Consider the following 21,829-nt stretch of genomic DNA (forward strand, 5'->3'; position numbering starts at 1 on the left):
CAACCTCTCGTGCCGTCGCTTGGCTGCTAATGCAAATCTATAACTAATAAAACGGGCATTTGAGGCGATAGAGACCGTTAGCAGTGTGTCGTCTGGTACTGCCTGAAATGCAGGTATATGTCGAGTGGATATTCGGTTAGATAGAAGCAAGCTGGGATAAGTATATTAGCAATGGAAATGTCCTAATAGCTAGGTGACAATGTAACTATTATTATGTCTGACAATTTGTTGGGTAGGAAAGGTGTAACACTAACTGTCTAGAATGAGAACTGATACCTGGTGCACCTGTGTTAAATCTTGTTATTATCTATGCTAACTGTCCCAGACAGTGCACTTCAACATCATCTTATTTCCCATTAACTACATATTTTTTTAACTCATATTAATAGGTAGTGTTACCTTAGTACTAGACTTACCTGGCTTGAAAGGGTTCCGGTCATTTAATCACAGGTTTTACTTCCTAATGGCAAAAGAAGAATGCATCACACAATGGAACAAAACAGAGGACAGTTCAACGCTACGAAACAGGAAAACTTTTCCCATCTCTCAAACACCATCAGCTCCTTTGTCAAAGGACAAAAGCAGTCAAACTGCTGGACACTTGTCAGAAGATGACACCCACTCCTCCAATGGGACATCAGCTAAGTTTCTTACCAGAGGAAATGTCAACAACGAGCCATCAAGCAGAGTGCTGTTGATGGTGGTGGTGGGGTTGTCTTTATCTACACGCCTCTACAAGATCACAGAGCCCCCTCATGTGTGGTGAGTAAATTCATGAATTAAATTAGAAGATTTTTGCACCTCATGGATGCACTATTTATTTAAATGGTCCCTCGTTTTGGTGTTTCAGCTGGGATGAGACACACTTTGGAAAGATGGGAAGCTACTACATCAATAGGACCTTCTTTTTTGACGTCCATCCTCCTCTTGGAAAAGTGAGATTGCCACTTTTTGTTTAGGTTCAAGTGTCCTCAGGGAAAGTATGAGTATTGATCTTCCTTTTTACTCTTGCAGATGCTGATAGGTCTCGCCGGTTACATGACTGGTTATGATGGCACCTTTCCATTCATAAAGCCAGGAGATAAATATGAACACCACAACTACTGGGGGATGAGAGGAGTAAGCCACTTTCAGATTGATTTAACGCAATTTAAATCTATACTTTTAGTGTTGTCACAACTTTAAAACGACATGGGTGTGTCTTTTCTGCCTCTTGCCCTACAGTTTTGTGCCATGTTGGGCTCCTCGCTCCCTGTATTTGCCTACCTCATAGTGCAGGAGTTGTCTCAGTCTCACACTGCTGCTCTCATCACTGCCACCCTGCTCATATTTGGTGAGTCATTATCCTATTGTTAAAAGGGATGCACAACCCTGATAGATCCTCTTGCAGCATGCATTTATCCTGTATGGACGCCCTAAGCAGACATGCATCCATACATTTTGTTCGCTCCGTTTTCCCGTGGGTAACGAGTAATGTCCAGTTGTTTTCTTGACTTATTTATCTCGTGATCTCGAGATAACAAAGCTTGTAATCTCGTTATAACTGGATCATTTTCTGGCGATCTAGAAAACTTCAATAGGCTGGTCACTGTGCTATTACAGACCACGACATGCCATGCTGCCATTGTCCACACTAATGAGGTAAATAAAGCCTATTTCTGTTTGTTTGGGGTTTTTGCAACTGTGGGGATACAAGTTATGATCATCTGCCATAACGGTGGTGCAGCATTGTGATCTCCGGCTAAGGAGATAAATAAGTCGAGATTTCGAGAAAAAACAACCAGGAAATGACTCGTTATTGCAGGAAAATGGAGTCAATAAAATGCATGGATGCATGTCCGTTTAGGGCTTCCATAATCCTGTATTAGTAAAGAGATTGATTTGTGCATATTTCCACTCTCCTGACAGACACTGGCTGTATCACCATTTCCCAGTACATCCTGTTGGACCCAATACTCATGTTCTTCATCATGTCAGCAGTGCTGAGCATGGTCAAGTTCAACCAGCAGAGATACAGGTAGGACACCATCAGAACTTTTAATTAGGTCTTTCTATTTTGCAGCTTCTCATACGTGATGACTTGCTTATTTCCTTTTTCACACCATTGTGAATTAAAGTTCCTAAAGAACAAATCTCACATGTTCAATGGGTGGTACATCTGCATAACATGGTCGTAATATTTGGCCAGTTTAATAGCTTTTTGGATCAGTAATACGTTTTAATCGTTTGTTTCTCTCTGTTGTTTTCAGGCCTTTTGCTGCCTCCTGGTGGCTGTGGCTGACACTGACTGGTGTTAACCTTGCTGGGGCATTGGGGGTGAAGTTTGTGGGTCTGTTTGTCATCCTGCTGGTGGGACTTAATACAGTGTGGGACCTCTGGAGACTTTTTGGAGACCTGAGCCTCTCACTGGTAAACAGCAGCATGTTTTTAATGGTACTGGTAACTGATTGTATGGCTCCTCTCACCTTCTTTTCTTGCTCCAGGTTGAAATTGCAAAGCACTTCCTGGCTCGAGTTGTTGCACTCATCCTGCTTCCCCTCCTCTTATATGTTACAATATTTGCAATCCACTTTGTCGTGTTGAACAAAAGGTACGTCCCTTTGATATATTAAGTTTACGGCGTGTTATGACATCTACACAATGTTTGGCTAATCATGTTTGTTTTCTCTCATCAGCGGACCAGGAGATGGTTTCTTCAGCTCGGCCTTTCAGTCCCGCCTAATTGGGAACAATCTGCACAACGCATCCATGCCTGAGTGTAAGTCTAAAAACACGTGTGAATAAAACCACGCAAAGCTGCAGCTGTGTTTACTGAAACACTGATTAGAAAATGGAAAAGGGGGTCAAAGAGAAATAAAGGCATTCTCTTAGGGTTGATGACACCCAGATGGGCTAAAATGTTCACTAAGTAGCATGTCTGGGTTTTATTATTAAGGCTAATTGTTCCTTTTGATACTCATTCCTCTGATTAGCTCATGTGGTCGCTCCTTCCTGTTTTAAATGCTTCAAAATATGTTTTTCATTAACTGTAATTATGTCTTGTAATTTGTTTGATGTTCCTCTGATGCAGACCTGGCATATGGCTCCACCATTACAATTAAAAACCTCCGTATTGCCGGAGGATACTTGCACTCTCACTGGCACTTATACCCAGAGGGAGTGGGAGCATGGCAGCAGCAGGTTAGGCTACAGGCCCGATCCTGAAACATTCACAAACATCATGAAATATGCTAATATGCTAATGCTAACAGCTCTGCTACTTTAATTCATAAAAAATAAACAGTTTAATCTGCTATTTCCTTACAGGTGACAGCCTATCTTCATAAGGACTACAATAACTTGTGGCTTGTGCACAAACCGGATCATAATCAATGTGAGAGGACTTATTGTTTAGGAATACCTATAGCATTCATTCACGTCACTGTCACGTCATGTATTAGCCCCTAACTGTTATTGTTCATCTCTATGTAGCTCAGTCTGGGACACCTGACCTGGTCCGTCATGGTGACGTCATTCGACTGGAGCACAAAGAGTAAGTATCATATTTATTTGGTCAATCTAATTCAAATTAAATACATCTTTTAAAGTGAATGTTTTGTTACCTGGTCCTTTCAGAACAACTCGTAACCTCCACACTCACCTCCATGAGGCCCCTCTGACCAAGAAACACTTCCAGGTTACAGGTTATGGCATTGTGAGTACGCTGCGCCAAAACAGATTTCACTCCACTCTGCTGCCCGGCATGTTACTCTGTATTTGTTTGTCCCTCAAGCCTAAAACGTATCCGCATTTGTGGCCTGCTCTTAGAACGGCACAGGTGACCTCAATGACCTGTGGCAGGTGGAGGTGTGTGGGGGTCGGAAGGGTGACCTGGTGAAGGTGCTGCGCAGCAAAGTCCGCTTCCTGCACCGAGCTACCGGCTGTGTGCTTTACTCCTCTGGAAAGACTCTCCCTAAGTGGTAAAACTTGTCTTCTCGACTCTGACTCTGACATATTCATTATGTATAAGAACAGTCAACAATGTGCTGTGTTTCTTCAGGGGCTGGGAGCAGGTGGAGGTGACCTGTAGTCCCTACCTGAAGGAGACTCCAAGCTCTCAGTGGAACATTGAAGATCACATCAATCCCAAATGTGCGATAAACACACTCACGTTTTTTTGTCTGTGCTTCATGATGTCAAACACGAACCAACATGTTTTTCTCTCTCTTCTGGCAGTGCCCAACATCAGCTTGTCTGTGCTGAAGCCCCATTTCACGGAGATCTTACTGGAGTCCCACATTGTTATGATAAGAGTAAGAAACAATCAGAAATCTGTGCTTATGTGCTTTTATCTAAAATCATTCATTAACAGAAAAATGTCTTTTCAGGGTAACAGTGGCTTAAAACCCAAAGACAATGAGATGAACTCAAAACCCTGGCACTGGCCCATCAACTATCAGGTACCTTAAATAATCAACAGTCTTAAGTGTGATTTGAATTGTATAAAGTTGAATTGTATTTGAACTTGTTATATCTCTTTAAAGGGATTGAGGTTTTCTGGAGTGAACGACACAGAGTTTCGTGTTTACCTGCTGGGGAACCCTGTAAGTCTCTTAATCTTACTTTATTTCTCTGCTGTCATCTTGTTTTACCAACTCACATGATGCACTTATGACTGAATACTCTGTTTCCTTTTAGGTGGTCTGGTGGATGAACCTGCTCACTTTAGGACTGTACCTAATCATGGTGGCGATGGCGGCAATAGCCCTCCAAAGAGGTTTCTCATTAAGCCAGAAAAGAAAAGGTATGACTATAGACACTGCTATCAACCACTACAGTACAAAGATTATTTGAAACTTAAATTATTCTACTCCACTCCGTCTTTTAGAGCACTCTCTTGTGCTTATGAGAGAAGGAGGGCTGCTACTCCTCGGTTGGCTGCTGCACTACGCACCTTTCTATACTATGGGCCGCGTCCTCTACTACCACCACTACTTCCCTGCAATGCTCTTCAGCAGCATGCTAACAGGTACCAAATCCCATTACATTTTTAGCTACTTTTAGAATCCAGAGGTGTTCAAAGGTGCCATATATAATGGATGTTCTCATATTTTGCATGGGTTTCAAATTTTTGGGTGTTTATTGTTCACAGTGAAAAAGTGAAATCTGCATAATTCCGTGTTTTACCAGAATTACATTTTTAAAAGGGAAGCCTCTGAAACAGCTGCAGGTTTCTACGCAGGTTTCTTTCGCTGAAATCGACCAATCGTCATTCACCATCATTCACCTCAGGTCTTCTTGCACTAGCTTGTAGTCAAGTCGTTGTCAAGATTTCAACTTGCCATTCTGATACCTCCTGGCGATTCTGGCTTTAACATATAAGGCCGAATAACCGATCCTAGAGCAGCCATGTTTTCTACAACTTTGGAGTGCAGTCACTCCCCCACGTGGGATCGCACCTGTGGGGGGGCGGCTATTTGGTGACTCCAAATACTGTCAGACAGTTGTGGCTTAGGTCTGACCTTTGAATGGCAAAACGGCTTGTTGGGTTCAGGAGGAAGGAGAGGCTCCGAAAATTAATAAAATTAAAATATGTAGACAATTTTCAAAACAAAACAAACTTTACTAACGCGATTCAAAAACACATTTAAATAATAGAAAATGAATAGCATAGCTAAAACATGTCCCCTTTAAATTGTGAGGGAGAGTTGAAGAGGATGGGGAAGAGGGAGAAATGTTTAATCCTATTAAAGAGTATTTTTTGGGGGGCAGTATTTTCTTGGATAAAGGGTGTTGAGTATGGTATAGATTGTTAGCGATATTGTGTGATATTTTTGTGATTGTGATATAGGAATGTATAGTAAACAATAAAACTATTAGTAAAATTAACTTGACTGTGATTCGTAACTTGATCATATATGAAACTTATTATTTAAAGATGATTAGAATAGGCAGTGTGCATGGGATGCTGTAAATTTTGTCTGATGGGGGCACACATAGGCAGACTTTGGAAGCTGTGGTCAAAGCAATTTGTTTGTTTTTTCTTCACAGGAATTACATTAGATGTTCTGTTAGAAAGCACTGACCTGCTGCTCCGCCCCCCTTATTCTGATTGGCTGCAGAGAGTCGGGCAGTTGGTGCTTCTCTTTGGCGTTCTTCACAGGTGAGATGACCAGCAGATAATTACTGTAGAAAAAATGACTGTGGGACGTTTTGGGAAATATGCTCATTTACTTTCCTACCAAGAGTTAGATGAGATGGTCCACTCTCATGTCTGTAGATTAAGTTTGAAGCTAGAGACAGCTGGTACTTAGCTTAGCTTAGCACAAAGACTGGAAGCAGAAGGAAACAGCCAGCCTGGCTCTAAAGGTAAAAAACTGCCTACCTGAACCTACTGTATATAGCTCACTACTTAATACGTTAATTCTGTTTCCATTCAATCACAAACAAACAAGATATAACACGTTAATGAGCATACTTTAAAGGCAGATTCTTTTCACAAATAGAGCCAAACTAGCTGTTTCCCTCTGCTATGGGTTTCATTGCAGTGCTTAACTTACCATAATCTGGTTGTAGCTTCATATTCAATGTACACACATGAGAGGTAACAATCTTCTACTGTTACTCTTGGCAAGGAATTTTAAAGGTGTTTTATTTACTTTGTATAAACCATGTAAACTGTAATCCATCATATATCTTTCAGTTTCTACCTGTTCCATCCCCTCTCCTATGGCATGACGGGTCCTCTTGCACACGAGCCGGGCAGCACCATGGCCGGCCTGAAGTGGATGGACACCTGGGAGTTCTAGGCTGCTTTTATATAAAACACACTAATATTGTGATGTAAGCTGACTGTTCTGAATTTAAGGTTCTTTAATCAACCATGACGGTTTACACTGAATATAGTTCTCATGAGGTACTGACTGCACACAATTCTACAGAATCTCTACTTGTCCAGGTATTTAGATGTCTCAACATGTCAAAGTATTGTAGTCTTTAATATTTAAAGAACACTTTTATAAGACGGACCTGAAGCAGTGCAATATGAAAGCCAGAGTATTGTGGAGTATTTGAGAATAAGGCTGTAGACACGAATCATCACCGAGCTGCCTTAACTCATCTTACATCCTGGACTTATAATAAGTATATATGTGTTCACTGTATGTCACAATAATGAGCTAAAGTGCCTGAAAGAAACTGGTGGAGGTACAACGGAAGGGGAAAATGCTGCATCTTGCTGTTCTTCAGTTTTTAAAATAACCCTTGTTACATAGTCACAGAGGCTGTATTTTTGTTTGCAGTTGTCTTGATCTTAGTGCTCAGTATTTTTTTTTTATTAGTGCTGTTGGGTACTGGCTTCTGTTTTTTACATGCTCAAAATACTACTGTCATCTGTACATCTCAGTATGATTAATAAACTATGGTATTCTTGTAGTCTGTGCTTACTTATGTTCATATCATTAATATTTGTTCTTAATTTTCTTATGAAGTTTTCACCTTAGACCACATTTTATCTTTTCTGTAAGCTTCCATGAGGTATGTTTATTATTATTTTATCCAACCCTTAAGCTGGGCTCAAACTACATCATTTTTTGGGGCAAATTAATACTTAATTTACTCTGCAGACAATCATGGGAGAGATCAGCTAACAGCTCCTGTAGTTTGAGCCAAGCCTCAGTTCACACCTAAAAATAACTTAAGAGGTGTCTAAGAAAAAAAAAGGGGCAATTTTTTTGATTATTATCTGTGATCTTTAGCTTAGTTAGCTACTGAGTTCTGTATTTGGGAATTTTATATTTTACAGTGTCAGTTATTCACAGCTGGAGGTCAAAAGCACAAAATGAACACACACTATTTTCAATCAGTTTGAATAAAACCAGAATACAATAATGTCTGAAACTCATCTACATTTATGTTTAAATAGGGACAGAAAATAATAACCTAAGTCATTCAATAGCCTAAAACAAGAAAATGAGAAATAATACAATGCTTGACATACAGCTGTATTTACATATTCATGCAACCAAAGAAGACGGTTATAATGTTAACGTATATAATGTATATATGTCTTACTTCACCTTGACGCTGATTTGCATACTCTGACAACAAACTAGGAAGGCCGCCTGCTGGCACGTTTGTGAAGTACGCAGTTACACGTAAACTCCCAGGACGGCTCCTCTGATTGGCTGCCGTCAGTCACATGTTTATTGTGAAGATGGCGTCTCCAAATGGAGGTAAATTCTAATTCCTTACCCTGCTATGCCGTGTAAAAATTGTATATTTGGCATTTTTAAAGGCGGTATACTGTTAAGGACTCACATGCTGTCTGACACGAACATCCCGGGACAACAGAATACACATGTTAACGCTGTATTTTTACAGTTTGTAGATGTTTTTACCGTTGGCTAAAGCCTTCACTAGCCTCAGTGTTGTGTCTGTCCATAGTACAGGGAAGCTCAGGACAGAACAAGCCTGAACCCATCGTACATCTTGACCAACAGGGATCAAACTGTGGGTGCTGCTAGCTATAAACATATTCAATGTTGTTCAAACATCGACAGCTAACTGCTGTACTATTTACAGGCTGATTCACCTCTTTGTATCTCACGTGTAACAGTTATAATGTGTTGTTTACAAACATCGTGATTTGTTACGGGTTTTACTGACGGTACTCTTTCGATTTTTTTACGCTTTGCCTTGAATATACTATTGTTATTAGAGATTAAATCCAGTTGTTGATGTTTTTTTGTACCGCTGTGCCAATATACCGAGTTTCTCTTTTGTCGTTGTAAAACTGCAGTCTTCTGTCACCATGGTGACCAGAATAATATAAGATATGTGTACATATATGCAGATATATTGTTACATTTGCAAGTTGTAAACCTTCATCTCCATATTTATGTTATTTTCCATGATGATACATTACATTTGGTATATTGTGTGATTTTTATGCATGTTGATGTGCTAAATATACTGTGGTATATATACTCTATTGATAAACTAATGGGATATTCTACCAAATATCTGCTTATTTTAACATGTTAGCATGTTTGCTTTGCTTTTTGACAAAGAAATAAGTTGTCCTGTGACAACATTGAAATGACAAGATAAATAATACTTAACAAGGCTGCAACTAACTAAAAAGCACTACTGGGTTTATAGTTGTTCAGTAAAACGGATAATGACAGTGTTTGTTCAGCTCTGTTGGTTTAACTGTTGTGGCAATTTGACCTTTTCACCTTAATTCCTCCTCTTTTGTAGTTAAGATGTAAACATGCCTGAAAAAATGTACATCCAGTACTTTAATTCACAATTTACAGACAATTTATGCATTTGTCTTATAAAAAACAAACCCTTTCATCTGTTGTGATAGGTGATGATTTTGAATCCTCTTTGCTGAGTTTTGAGAAGTTGGACAGAGCGTCACCAGACCTGTGGCCAGAGCAGTGTAAGTTTACCTTTACGACACTTGTGTACAGACTCACCATATTATTGTGCTTTATGTTGTCATAATCTTGATTTTCCTGTTACCTCTCGTGCAGTGCCCGGAGTTGCAGAATTTGCTGCATCGTGTAAAAATGTGAGTAAGATGCACCGTGGATCACTTTGATTTACAAACTACATAATTAAATAGACTTGACATACTGTAATATATAGATCTATAAATCTGTCATGAGATATCTACTCAAACCGTTGTTGTGTTTGTTTTATCACAGCCCATCACTAACTCACCCCCCAAGTGGATGGCTGAACTAGAGAGTGAGGACATTGAAATGTTGAAAGGTAATGTACAAAACTAGAACCATATACCTGCAGTAGTTGGTGTAAAGCAGCAGAAATAATCTTGATTTAAAATCCTCATAACATTTTGCTGAAACTAGTTCCATCCATATAGCTAAGAGCTTTCGTTATGTTATCCTCCTGCAGAGCTGGGTAGTCTGACCACAGCTAACCTGATGGAGAAGGTCAAAGGACTTCAGAACCTCGCCTACCAGCTGGGATTAGAGGAGTGTGAGTACATGAAAAACACAAACCTAACAATGCACAGTACATAACAGTACACACATAACAGTAAAGATGCCTTTATAATTAAATACTGATACAAAAAACTTAAGTCACTGGCAATTTTGCAAATGCAGTGCTGCAAAATACATAATTTGATGTTAATCAGAAGCTGCAGATTTACCCAGATGTCACCACTAGATGGTGCTCGTAGCCTTTCTGTAACGAGTGTATCTCAAAGCATCCGGTCTTCTTTCACATTCAAACCCAAACAGGCCCAGAGCACATCGGCTTGCATGTACGATCATGTTCAAACTTTCTCATTTAAAATCACCTCTCCATTCCAGTCAAACAGCATAAATAAGTGGACTCTGAGGTCTTTTAAAACAATGGATTTAGGTCAATCTTGTTGAACTGTAAAAGGTAAGAGACAATGGCTTGCCCACACGAGCCCATACAACAAGTGCCCAAGCATTTGATGGATGCGAAATCTAGTTTTTAATCCATTCCCCGCTGCTTCCATTGTCATAATCCTTATGGAGTGTGGATTAGAGAGATGTAGCTAAGTGCTCGTATTTTCCTCAGAAAAATGGGTGTTTATTTTTTCCAGTGAAAAAAGCACAGAAGCAATGAAGACTTATGGAATAGCCCCCTCTTACTGGGATGGAAAATATAAATAAATGCACATTTATTTTATTTCCAGGTCAGTTAAATTCAGCCTGAACATAGGGAGATAACGTGATCCGATGTAGAGAGCTGAAAAAGCATTAGATCTACTTGTAGTGGCTTTAGATGAACGCACTGCTTTGTCAAACTCGACAAAGACAGTCTGTGTTTCTGTATTAATATAATGATACTTAATTATCTATCAGATTTAAGGCAAGGGAGCAGACTTCAGGCCGATGGAAATGTTTAATATTTGCAGTTTTTTAATTCACAAATATCAAAAAGAGACACTACAGGAATAACCTGCATAAGAATAACACATATAAACTGGTTATAGATTGTGTAGAATGTGTTGTATTTGCACCGACCACAAGTCACAAATTAATTAAATTGAAAAAGAGTCTAACCTCGCTGACGTCTCTAAACCCAGAGAAGTGTAATCTGGCTGTTATAAAGATGTTAGACGTCACAGGTGCAGGCCTGCAGGCTTTGCAATCATGTCATGTACCTCAGGATGACGGGACACAATGACGGTTATTATGGGTGTCGGAGCAGCCCTGTAATGGGTGCCTGTTTAATGCTCTCTGGTTTAATTTTCTCCTTTTCCTGGCTGTCAGGGGAGGCCTTGTAAATCTCAGCTACTTTTTCATCATGTTTGTGCACTCTTCAGTGCCCGTAAACGAGACTCTGCAGAGGCACGGCGGAGCGAGGGGCAGGGGTAGACAGGATTTACTGCCCCTCCCCCTGCAACATGTGGACCATTAAAGAGGGAGCTGGTTAATGGGCAGAGCACAATCAGGCAGTGAAAAGTCGCCCGCTCTGCCGCAGTGGGGAAGAGAACCAGGAGCAAACATTATTGCAAGAACACCAACACCCTGTACACATAGTGTACTCAAGCAGTACTAGTGGTTTCTGCAGATTCTGCTGCACTCATGTTTCTACATATGTATTAACATGGATCTGATATAAAACACCCTAAACACCCACCCAGCCCTCCTCCTACCTGCACCTCCAATAATGGCTGTATGACGCTGGCCCGGTCTGGTCCCAGAGGGCTTTGACGCGTGCCTCTTCCTCAGGCCCCAGCTGTTACTCCACCCCATGATGAATGCCCCTGTCGCAGGCCGCTGAGCACGGGCATCAAGCCTGGGGGTCCCTGGGGAAAGCTGAGGACTCTGATAAGTGCTGTTATTGGAGGTAATTGAAAGCTGAGTGTTCCTCTGGGACGCGCTGGAGGGCCTGAGTTAAAGAGCACCAAACTGTTAGAGCTGCTGATGGTGCTCTGTCACACTTGTAGGCTCAAGGCCACAGAGTGCCGTTTAACACTTCTACGTCTTAGATATGCTGTTTGAAAATGTTTCTACTGTAGACTCTGCTAGACATGCTGAAGATTACCAAATACTAACTGATAGGCTAACTGGTGCCTTTATTGAGATAGGATAGTGTTGGAAACAGGGGAAGAGAGAGTGGGACACACGGCAAAGGGCAGAGAGTGGGAGTCGAACCGGGGGCCGCCACACTGAGGCCTGTAGCCTCTGTACACACACTGGGCCCCACGATTTTACCGCCTAGCTAAACCGGCGCTGCAATTGTTCCAATTTTGCAGGCCTTGTAGGGCTGAGTGACAAATTTGAGTGAGTACCTTAAAATAATCTGACTGTATTGTCAGTGTGATGCTTTTGGGACATACTGACACATAGTCTAAGTAAGGGACAGCTCCTAAAATGTCACTTGTCAGGACTGAATTTAGTGTCTGTGAAACTCCAGTTTGCCAAGGTGCTAAAATCTGAAGTCCTCCATGTATTTTAGAAAAATCTGTCCTTTTTAGATTTTTAAGTTGAGGCTGTATTAATGAGATTAGAACTAATAATAACATTGCATATAAATCTTGCTATCTTAGCAGTGAAGATGATTTTTATGAGCTACAGACAAAGCTGAAGCTAAGTGCGTTGACTAGAAGCAGGCAGATGAAAAGTTGCTGGGCTCATCTGTTGCTCCTCTGCTACCTTACGTGGGTGGTGAGCTAGCTGTAATTCTGCAGTGTTTTTGTTGTTTTAGAGTTTGACAGCTGCTTTGTGCGAAGTGGACAGCTTTATTTATGTCATCTTTGCCATCTACAGTGCACAACCAACTGAGATGCTTTTGTGCCGCTATTCACTCGGGTTGGCTTGTTTAGCTAGTATCCTCCTTTTTCATAGGAAACAACATAACTTGAGTTTACTAATAGGTCAGTAGGGCGTGCAAGAGGCCAGCTGAGAGTGTACCTTTCGTGCACCCCTGATGGAACTTCAAGTTCTTCAAACGGTCTGTTCACTTTTACACTGAAGATCTACAAACTTTTCCCCCATATTTTAACATTTGTTCAATTATTTTATTTTATTTTATTTTTTGAGGTAGAGAGAACACTGGAAATTGTCGAAAACAGGAGAAGAGAGAGTGGGGATGACATACAGCAAAGGGCAGAGGGTGGGAGTTTAACCCGGGGCCGCCGCATCAAGCACTGTAGCCTCTGTACATGGGACACACGATTTAGCCACCGAGCTAAACCGACGCTCCAATTGTTCGAGTTTTGAATAAAGATTTTTAGCGCTAGCAAGACTAGGTCAAAACCTAGAATGTGGCTGAACGCATCAGGTCAATGTGCGCTTTTGTGGGCAATGTGTTACAAGGACTGTCCTTATGAGGCCGATGACAATGTGTTTAAAAGCAGGTGAGGACAGAGGACGAGCACCTGAGGAGCAGCCCCGCCTACTCCCCGAACAAAGTATCCAGAGCCGTATAGACAGAGAGTCGCGTCAGTGGAGGTCCAATATGCTCCATGATCCGCCATTGTGATGTCGCAACTCTCTCTCTCTATGGCTCTGAAAGTACTGACACTCAGTCAGTCAGTTAGTCAGTCAGTCACATACAGACCCATGTGTAGGGCTGACCCCGGCGGAAGTTAAGAATGTGCACTTTAACATTAAATCAACACATTATAGTAACTGATCACTAAAGATCCTCAAATCACACCAAATAGGATACATGCTTAACAAATGTGTTATGGTGTAGCTTAATGTGCTGATAATATTGTGAAAGCTGCCACTCAGCAAAGGTTAAATGTTGACTATGGACATAAACCTTTTCACAAATTTCTAGATGTTGTCACCTTTAGTTGAAATGAAATCCTGTCTGGGCCGAGGACTTAAATATGAATATTCTTGGTTCTTCTCACCCTGAAACAAATCATTTTAGAAAAAGTGTCACTTATCATGTGAGGCCCTAGAAATTATAACATGCAGGTGATATCAGCATATTTGAGTGATCAAAACCTCTGATATTATGGTAGAAACTTCATCACTCAGTGTGTCCTGGGTGTAGGACCACCTGTTGTCTTCTCAAGCAGCACCACAGACACCCTCCTTTCCCCCGCTGTGATGCCACCCTGCGTAGACCCCGGCTGACCCCTGTTGCGTCGGCCTGTGTGAAGGTGAGACTGAAGGTCGCCCTGCCCTGACAGCTCCTAATGGGCCCCGCATTCACCGGCACCTCCTCCTCCTCCTCGCCCGTAGGATCAATCTCCGGCCTATTAGAAGCGTGCCGCTGCTGAATATGATTGCATTCACTGGGCTCCACTGGCGCTAATGTGCCTCCATCAATCCATCAGGCGGGCTGACCGCGGGGCGGGCCGTTATGAAGTGCCTGCGCTGACAGGCGCTGAATGAGGAACAGGGGATGCCTCCACACCGCCGCCGCTCCCACCACACTTCCTCCTCCTCATCACCTCTACTACTCTTCTGTGTCTGTCCTCTGTTGGCTCGTAGGTGCGATGAATGGCAGTGCTGTCGTATGTCTCTTGTAAGGAAAGTGAAACAAGGGTGGAGGAGATTTCAGCTTTAAAAGTTCTGTTTTTATCTTCTTAATGGGCCCGGTGTTATTAGCTTTGAACTATTGGCCGTGCTTTTTCGTAATAGCGCCGCTGCCATGGCGATGGTTCCATTGTTTGAACATTGTTCTGCACACATTTTCCAAGAGCATGAAATGAGTCTCTGCTTCCTCTGTGTAGCAGGCTGCAGCTGCACCTGATAGAGCCTGTCCATATCTTAAGCAGGATCAGTGTCGGAGTTGTGTGAAAGCAGAGGCAGGCAGAGCTTCACGCACACACACTCACACACCGCTCTTCAGTTCTGCCAGCCTGCCGCCTCCCTGAGCAGATCGGAAATGACACCTCATTTCCATAAAGGCATTAGGAATTCATTGGATTTTCTTTCCCAGCTAATCATAGCGCGGGTGTAAAACCTTTTAGGCTTTTTAATGAATGATTTTTGACTGATTGCCTATTAATAAGGACACCTCTTGAACAGGCGCAGGCTGGGGCAGGGGTTGGGAGGGGCAGATGTGTTTGTTTTGGTGTGTGTGTGTGTATGTGTGTGTCAGCCAGGCGAGAATGCATTGGAGGAGAAGGAGGTGGAGGAAGAGAGGAGGGGTGGGCCCTCTCGGTTGGGACATAAAGAGGAACCAGTGGCTCCCCTGGGAAATCACAGCTCGTGTCTGCATCTTAAATATCCCTGTGAAGTATCAATAAGTGGGTAATTGAATTTTGAACACAAACATGAGCGTCATGTGTATGTGTAGCCGGAGGGGAGGGTGTCGGCTGAGTGTGTGTGCCTCCAAGTGTTTCTCCTCTGTGTCGCCCTCGTCCCCAGAGAGGAGGGCGGTGAAAGAGGATGTTAAATCCATTAAATAAAGCTTACAGCCCGTAATAGCTGAGCAGCGCGCAGAGATGGGCAGTGAGGGTCAGATAAGTCCTCTTTACTCTTAATGAAAGGGAATCGGGGCAGTCGGGGGGCCGGGGTCCAGGACTCCAGTTAACCCAGGTGGTCATCTGTCTTTGGAGCTAACAGGGGTCCGGCGGGCGGCTCAGCGGGAGCGTGCCATCGAGAGAGGCGGGAGTGGGGGAGGAGGGGGCGAAGTGATGATTACTCTCATTTTATACACAGGGGAGTTGTGGTGGGGGGCTGGGAGTGGGCTGTGACAATGACACCCAGATCACTCACCGCAAACGAGGGGAGAGTGAGATGTTACAGCGCCACATTTACATCCGAGACACCTGGGACTGAACACATGAAACTGGTTTGTGAGCGCAGATCAGGAACATCTTGCTCATAGTTTTAGTTTGATTTCAGACAAGGGCACTATTTTAAATAGCCTCGGGGCATATTTAGCTGCTTCCAGATATAGGTTAATCTCCATTGTTACGATGTACCTCAGCAGCAGTAATCAGGCTCAAATCTACATCCAGAGGATTACAGCGCTGATGTCGGAGCTGGGGGCTACAAGAAGCTGCTCTTTTATCTGCTCCATACCGGCCTCTCTCATCCTCAGCCCTCTTTCTGATCATAACCAGGCAGAGCCGTTTGTTTTTATTGCGTCTATTTATGGATGAAAATGATTTGAAATTGCTTGGATAAAAACGGATTGCAGCCAAGAATATCTAATAAGGTTAAAATGATTACATACAGCGCGATGAGGCCGTGTTCACTGCCCTATCATGGTGGTCTGATGGAATCTGAAGACAGTCAGGGCTACATGATAATTAGATAGCAACAAATCAACAGGGCGAGGAGAAGGCCTGCACGATCCATAAGGTGTCATTTAGTATGGATGGCAGTCGTAACAAGATGCTGATTAACTTAGTGCAAAATTAGTAATTGACCTTTCTAATCAACTAAACAAATCTCTAAGTCCCCCTAATCAGTATTGATCTCCTATGTTGTATGACAAAGCAAGTGTGTGTGACTGTGTGTGCGTGTCTGCTGTAGAGGGTTTCTAACTTCTTCTGTTTCCGTACATCTTACACAGTCAGTTGTGGCAAATCTAGCTCCTGTATAAATCGTTTTATAAAAGTATTAACTGCTGTTAACTTCAGATAACGTAGAAGCAAAGTGAAACAATCAAATACAAATAATCTGATCATCATCACGTTTTCCAAGTCATTTCTTTGAGCCTTACATTTTGAAATTTACTTTACTACCTGCCTTTTATATGAAAGACATTTTCACATGTCACATGTGCTAATAAATGTAATGAATAAATACATAATACTGTCACACTTGCGATAGAAGGACGCTATCCGCTTCTCCAATGGGCCCTGGAAAACCTCCGTTACGTAAAACGCGTCATCTGGCGGAGGCCAGGGAGCTCGCTATACTACACTTCCTCAATCTAGGACGCCCGCCTCTGATGTCATGTCTCGTTCAAAATCATCAGGTTTGAAATGTAGACTGCAGACCTGAAGATTTGTTAGACAATCCACCGGTATATTCCCGTCATATTTCTGATTCTGCACCGCTCTGAGCCGTTGCCTGCAGCGAAACAGTAGTATTTCACTCCAGCCTCTCTCGCTGGGCCCTTCCTTTCAGAGGAAGGGGCGCAATGCACGCTGGGTGTTGTAGGAATGTAGAATGGGCGAAACCACAAGCTGTTAGTACAACTTTCTCCACAGCTATGGCACCAATTAAAAATATTATCGTATCTATTGATTACAGAGAACACCAGCTTTGACTCCAGGGGCGAACTGTTCCTTTAAGATAATACATTTCATTTTTTGAGTTCTTTAATGGTGCTCAGACATTTTGCTAAGTTAAAAGCTCTCATTTTAATTACATTTTTTGGAAATCTGAAAAATATATGTTCGAATGATTGTTATAACCCACTACAGCTTTATTATTAGTAGTAGTTGTATCGGTTCGATGACATAAACATTCTGGTGGCACTAATCCTTGCACAATACTCAGGTGCCAATTAACCATTGGAGAAGAAGAAGGCATAGTGAGATGACAGAATTAATAGAAAGCCTCAAAAAACATAACGCAAACATGATGGAAATGTTAAATTCCTGCTTGCTTTTGTATTAATTTGAGGAAGGTTACAGTCTGCTCATCGCTCCAAACTTTGTCCGTTATTTGTTTCCTTCAAACTTTGTCACATTTTGCTTTCAGCGATACACACACATTTCCATCTTAACTAAATATAGAATCCTTTTTTTAATGTTTGGTAGAATTTCCAGGATGTTCACTCAGGTGTATTTAGGCACCAGTTGAAAATGCAGAAAGTTGAAAAGAGTTTTGGTGGGTGTTACGAGTAACCTCATTACTTATCTTTCTATGGCATTTAAAAAGGCCAATCATGTATGCCTTAAGTTAGAGTTCATATTACTTTCTTCCCAGCCTTTCATACACTGCCAACACTGGCTAATGTTTCGGTCTGCCTCATCATCAACACAGAGCCCACCTTCACCTTGCCAATCACAACACTTTCCCCTGTATTTCCTTGTTATAAAAAGGGAGCCACACATCATAAATTGCGCTCTGATTTATGTTTAATGGGGTCTTTAATGTGATGATATCAATGATATTTCTCTCTGAGCAGAGGGAGGCTGAAGTGAACCTTAATTAATGAGACGCTCGGTGGGGCGAGGGGTCTCAGGAGGAGTGGCGCAGCCTTCACTGATCTGTTTTACAGTTAGGGCTCATCATGAGACGGAGGCAGCGATAAGAGGAGAGAGAGAAGCATTACACGTTAAAAATCTAAAATATGAGCCGCTTCCCTTCGCTGTTCCTCCTGAAACTGCTCCTAACAAGAAAGTGACATCTACGTTCTTCGGCTTCAGGGTCATCCCAATGTAATTGCTTTCCCTCTCCTAATTTCGATGGCTTGATTTCAATCTAAAGCACCCTTTGCATGTCCAGGGGTCCCCTGATGACTTTGTTTAGGGTGATTTGAAGAGACAGCACAGTGCAAAATGAATCCTTCCCATTCCAATTAGCATCATCTTTAACCTAATGAGGGACACCTCAAGGTGACGTGGCCCCCACGCCCAGATGCACCATTATCATTCCACACTGGGCGACTCATCTAAATTACTAACTGGCCCTGCTTTTTCATTAGCCGCCGCGGGCAGGGGGAGGCGGGGCCCCGTCACAGCGGCACACAGGCAGACAGCAGCCATCCTCATCACATTCCTCCATGAAGGCGGATGTCTTCCTGCTAAATGTCCGTTTGAAATCAATCCCCTCTCAGCTGCTCTGAGCTTTTATATCCGTGATGTACAACGTTAGTTAGACACTGAATAGAGTCTCTGACGTGAACTCATAAAAGCTGCAGAGGAGCTGATGCTCATCTCATCTGAAACAAAGAGTGATTACTGTACCTGATGCTGCCTCTCCAGGGTTTCTGATGCTGCTGCAGCAAAGTCCCCGCCGTCTCCAGAGAGATGCAAGGGTTTGTTTATGACAGAAAAGCCTCACATTGCTCTCCCACTGTAGACCGGTTTGACAAAGGGGCCCTCAGCAGGGACAACTCTGTTGTAGATCTGTCTATGGCAAAGAGTGAAGCTGCTTTACATGGATCCCAACCGACATCTGGGTGTGTAGGGCCTTTTAAGATTTGAACAATGCTCTTTAGTTTCACTTTTTTGTTGGCTTTTAACCGTTTGGAGGAAGAGTGGCAAATATTTATGAACATTTTGAAAATTAAATAGCACAATATTTTATTCCTGATCTCATCAAACATCTCACGAACCCTCAGATTAATTTGCCACCCCAGTTTGAAACCACGGGCCTAAAGGGTTAATTTTTATAAACATATTTACTACTAGTCCATGTTACTGCTTACACGGCTATTGCTCTTAAAGTGCTTCCTGTATTCTTATTGTGCCAGCGAGCCGATGTCCATATTCCTCAAGTTGAGGTTAATAAAGACATTTTGTTCTCATCTTCCTGAATTGCGTACACACAAACACACACTTTAATGCATGTGTTACTTGCACCTCACTACATTAAGAGAGCAATCAGGCACATCACAAGGTAGCTAGTCTCCATTTAATGTTGTTTTCCATGTCCTGAATGAACAGATGTTTGTATAAATTACCTCCCCGTGTGACACTGCAGATATTAAATTCATGCTTTGCATTGCTAAACAACAGTTGTGAAGAGCTCAGAGCTGCAGGCACATGTTGTGGAAGACTTTTCTTATTTGAATATCTTATCAGAGATTGTTGGAAGGGTGTAAAGCGAACCTAGAGTCCTCTTTATCTCATTCAATCTATGTCTATGATCCAGCACAAAGGTTTATCATGTATATCTGATGTGTTTTTCTTGTTTTCCAGCCAGGGAAATGACCAGAGGGAAGTTTCTGAACATCTTGGAGAGGCCCAAGAAGTGACAGGTTTCGTTTTATTTCTCTGCAAGCAACAAGAAACATGGGACTGCGAGGTGAACCTGCCTTTACTCTGAACATGGTCAGATCTTTACAACACACTTCAAAGACTTTGCAATCAAACCTAAACTGGAGCCAATTCTTCTCTCCAAACTCCTCAGTGCACCTGTTGTCCTCTTAGATAGCTGCCTTCACGTCTCTGGAAACTTTACATGAATTATCAGTTTTCACAGAATTTCTCTGTAGCTTGTTAATTAAAATGTGCTCTATTTATTCTTGTTTCTATTTTAAACATTATTTACATTGTTTGCAATTTGTGAAGTTGTATAATAAAGTTTTAAAACGGAAAGATGATTGCCTTGAATGACTCGGTTTGCAGCCGCAGTAGCTAACTTTGGTGATGCAACAGGTCTTTAATCAGGGCAATAACTGCACAGAGAGCTGCACCCCTCCGCCCACGGACCTGTTAGCAGCTCGGACATGAGAGTGCTTTCCCGGCTACCGGACCATGTTTTCCGTTTAATGAGCATTGGAAGCCGGGTCTCCTACACAAAACATTGCGTAAAAATAATATTGCTCATTGTCATCGCTGTTAATGAGAGTTGACATAATTACTAGGACCATTTCTTTTCTAATTAGCACACTTCAGCCCTGTCGGAGCTAGCGGCCGGGCAAAAAGGGAATCAGACAGGCATGCCGAAAGGGAAACAAAAAGAAGTCCATCCGCCATAATTAGGTAAGACAATGCCTCGGACTGTTCTCGGCTGGAGATGTCGTTGGAGCTTTGGCCGCTCACTCCCAACAAGTTACACTTCTCCGCAGGCCGCTAATAAGCCCCTCATCGTCTTTCCGATTCACACGGACAGAGGCCGCCATTGCCTCCGCGGCTGCACCCCCTGCTTCTCACGCGGACCCTGGTTCACCCCGTCGACGAATTATGGATGTTTTTTTGTTTTTTTACACAAACTGCAGGTTAAAAAAAGAGCGACTTCCGTGTGTGCTACTGAAAAGACGTGGGCCACGGAGAGTGACTGTGGGGCCTTGAACGCACCACATTTTACGGCTTGTCAGTTTTCTCTTTTCTTAACATACGCTGTGTTAAAGGTGATTTAAATACCCCATATCAATCCCTGAGTGGGACCTCGAACGCAACCTTTAACTGGTAGCAGGAGGATAATGAGCTAATTCATTTTTAACTCTCCCCTGATATTGTTAGTTTTCTTTTCTTTTTATTTTATTTTACAAAGGCTATGTAAACAGTGATCAAAATACCCTTAATTATTATCCGAGTGGCGCCCTGAACGCACCATGGCCTGGTAGCAAGAGGGTAGAGAGCCAATTTAATTCTGGCTGTACGAATTAGTTATAATAAGTTATTAATCTTTTGGACAAAGGATATGTACAAGCTCATTCCTACATATCAATAATCTGGCCATGGGCTATAGAGTTAAAGCTCTACAATTAAATGTTCCTCAAGTAAAACATTTATTGTTTTAATAAATATTTAAACATATGTTAATAGCAAGATTTATGGTATTTTGTTATTTGTTAAAGTAATATTTTTACACTGAAATGTAAGAATAGGCCTATAAAGTCTAAAGCATGACACAAATACTCAAGTGAAGTAAAAGGTCCTCTAATCTGCGTATAACTTCCTTTTCATATGTTTAACTCTAAGTTTTTATAAGCATTTAAAACCCTGTAAGTGACCGTGCTGTTGCTGGCACTGGTTGCATGCGGACACTTGTTGCTGCTGACCGATGAGCCTGCAGTCTGCTGAGCTGAGCGTTGACGTGGTAAGCGACCTGACATCCTCAATACGCTGAACGCACTGCTGGCTGCCTGTCATCCGCTGCCTCCCTCCCTCTAGCCCGCTGCAGGAACGGGTCAGTCCCATCAGAGCTGCTCATCCATACGGAGGAGAAAAGACCCACCTCCTCCATCCATCCATCCTTCCGCAGTGCTCCGCCGTGACCTCGCATAG

General features: G+C 42.3%; 2 protein-coding genes across 2 annotated transcripts; both read left to right on the forward strand.

Moving 5' to 3' along the window:
• The first annotated feature begins 317 nt into the window (after nucleotides 1-317).
• Nucleotides 318-7,384, forward strand: pomt2 (protein-O-mannosyltransferase 2). Its single transcript, XM_069661969.1, has 21 exons — nucleotides 318-762; nucleotides 851-935; nucleotides 1,015-1,119; nucleotides 1,225-1,333; nucleotides 1,909-2,017; nucleotides 2,250-2,409; nucleotides 2,484-2,590; nucleotides 2,676-2,758; nucleotides 3,071-3,180; nucleotides 3,307-3,373; nucleotides 3,472-3,532; nucleotides 3,616-3,694; nucleotides 3,808-3,959; nucleotides 4,040-4,131; nucleotides 4,216-4,292; nucleotides 4,368-4,439; nucleotides 4,524-4,583; nucleotides 4,678-4,783; nucleotides 4,868-5,008; nucleotides 6,031-6,142; nucleotides 6,683-7,384. The coding sequence occupies exons 1-21, from the start codon at nucleotides 464-466 to the stop codon at nucleotides 6,786-6,788; spliced, it is 2,292 nt and encodes a 763-aa protein (XP_069518070.1). The 5' UTR covers nucleotides 318-463; the 3' UTR covers nucleotides 6,789-7,384.
• Nucleotides 7,385-8,194: 810 nt separating this feature from the next.
• lin52 (lin-52 DREAM MuvB core complex component) lies at nucleotides 8,195-20,105 on the forward strand. Its single transcript, XM_069662273.1, has 6 exons — nucleotides 8,195-8,213; nucleotides 9,353-9,427; nucleotides 9,522-9,559; nucleotides 9,696-9,762; nucleotides 9,907-9,990; nucleotides 19,796-20,105. Exons 1-6 carry the CDS (start codon nucleotides 8,195-8,197, stop codon nucleotides 19,849-19,851), a joined length of 339 nt encoding a protein of 112 aa, XP_069518374.1. The 3' UTR covers nucleotides 19,852-20,105.
• Nucleotides 20,106-21,829: the final 1,724 nt, after the last annotated feature.

The sequence above is a fragment of the Semicossyphus pulcher genome, unplaced genomic scaffold (genome assembly GCF_022749685.1).
Source record: "Semicossyphus pulcher isolate SPU_LCO1_2020_fin unplaced genomic scaffold, fSemPul1.0.p SCAF_14, whole genome shotgun sequence".
Taxonomy (NCBI): domain Eukaryota; kingdom Metazoa; phylum Chordata; class Actinopteri; order Labriformes; family Labridae; genus Semicossyphus; species Semicossyphus pulcher.